General features: G+C 44.6%; 1 protein-coding gene across 1 annotated transcript in view; it reads right to left on the minus strand.

The window, feature by feature from the left end:
• LOC128366943 (electroneutral sodium bicarbonate exchanger 1-like) overlaps nt 1–665 on the minus strand; it is a 9,705-nt gene extending 9,040 nt beyond the window's left edge. Inside the window, exon 1 of the mRNA XM_053327704.1 lies at nt 654–665. Coding sequence (XP_053183679.1) covers nt 654–665 — 12 coding nt within the window. The remainder of the gene's footprint in view (nt 1–653) is intronic.
• Between the last annotated feature and the right edge of the window lie 1,029 nt (nt 666–1,694).

The raw sequence follows: 1,694 nt of genomic DNA on the forward strand, positions 1-1,694 counted from the left end.
GGAGAGAAAGAGGGAGGGAGAGAGAGAGAGAGAGAGGGAGAGAGAGAAAGAGAGAGAGTAAGGAAGCGAGAAAGAGGGGGGAGAGGAAGAGAGAGAGAGGTAGAGAGAGAGGGAGAGAGAGGGGGGGGGAGAGAGAGAGAGGGAGAGAAGAGAGGGGAGAGAAAGAGGGGGGAGAGGGAGGGAGGGAGAGGCAGACAGAGGGAGGGAGAGAGGGGGGGGGGGGGGGGGAGAGGCAGACAGAGAGAGAGAGGGAGAGAGAGAAAGAGAGAGAGTAAGGGTGAGAGAAAGAGGGGGAGAGAGGAAGAGAGAGAGAGGGAGACAGAGAGAGAGAGAGAGAGAGAGAGAGAGAGAGAGGGAGGGAGGGAGAGAGAGGGAGAGGACAGAGAGAGAGAGAGGCAGACACAGAGAGAGAGAGAGAGAGAGGGGACAGAGAGAGAGAGAGAGACAGAGACAGAGAGAGAGACAGAGACAGAGAGCAGTTAACACTAACTCTCTGAACACACTAATATCTCCACCTCCACCCCAACTGCTTGTGCTCAACTCTTATTTGCATAAAAAGTGTCCTGTATCTTTATTATTGCATATTTTATATTGCAGTAATCCTAAAGTAATGGAAAGTAATCAGATTACATGACAATGTTTTAACAGGTAACTAGTGACTGCATCGTAATACATTTGTAAAGTAACCCTCCCAACCCTGCTTAGAACATGGTGTTATTTACAGGCCCAATCAGACCAAACAGTTGTATGTAATGTAAAGTGTAACAGTGGGACACAGTTCATTGTATTTGACATCAGCTTGATTACTTTCTGATTTACATGATTGTTATCTGGAGATATGAAAATATCCAGAAATATATCTATTTATATTGTGGAGTTAACAGTACAGAAATGAATTGAAATAGTTTTTTATTCCTCTACAGCTGGATGACCCGAAAGGTGGAAAGGAGATGAATACTGAGAGCACTGTCAATCAAAACCTAAGAGGCGTTCACCAGGCTCTGAACGGAGATTACTCCGGCACCGGCTACGATAAGGGACACCTGCTTCCAGTCCGACACCGAAATGCCCAGCAATGCTCAGATGCCACATTCACACTCACAAATGCTGCCCCGCAGACGGAGAGATTTAACCGAGGAGTTTGGAGGGTAACAGAGGCAAACGTTGCAAAAACATTAGATACTGATTGCCAACGGAACCTTGGTTTTAAAGCTTATATTGTTACTGGTGTGGTGCCTGGAAATACAAATATGAAGGGAAGGGTTAATATTCCCAGTCGTTTCTGGAGCGCCTACTGTTGCGTTAACAATAATAACGTGCATCATTTCTCTGGTGCCTTCTATGGGGATAATGATAACAGCAAAACAGTAACAACAATCACAGTAGACGGCCTAAATAATATACTAGGCTTTCGTGTGTTTGGTAATATCTGTCGATAAATGTAGATATCCATTATCTACTACCAACATCTGCTGCCCCAAAGCTAACCGCAGTTACTACAGTTTGCTTGCTAATTATGCTAACGTTAAGTAGCAGTAATATTAAAGGACCAGTTTGTAGAATTTAGTGGTATGCAGAGGAACGGACTTGATAGTCACAACTATTTTCTAAGTTGTGTAAAACCACCCAGAACGGACAAATGAAACCTTTCATGAATGTGTTGGCCTTCGTAGATTCTCTGACACATACATGAG

The sequence above is a fragment of the Scomber japonicus genome, chromosome 10, assembly GCF_027409825.1.
Source record: "Scomber japonicus isolate fScoJap1 chromosome 10, fScoJap1.pri, whole genome shotgun sequence".
NCBI classification, from domain to species: domain Eukaryota; kingdom Metazoa; phylum Chordata; class Actinopteri; order Scombriformes; family Scombridae; genus Scomber; species Scomber japonicus.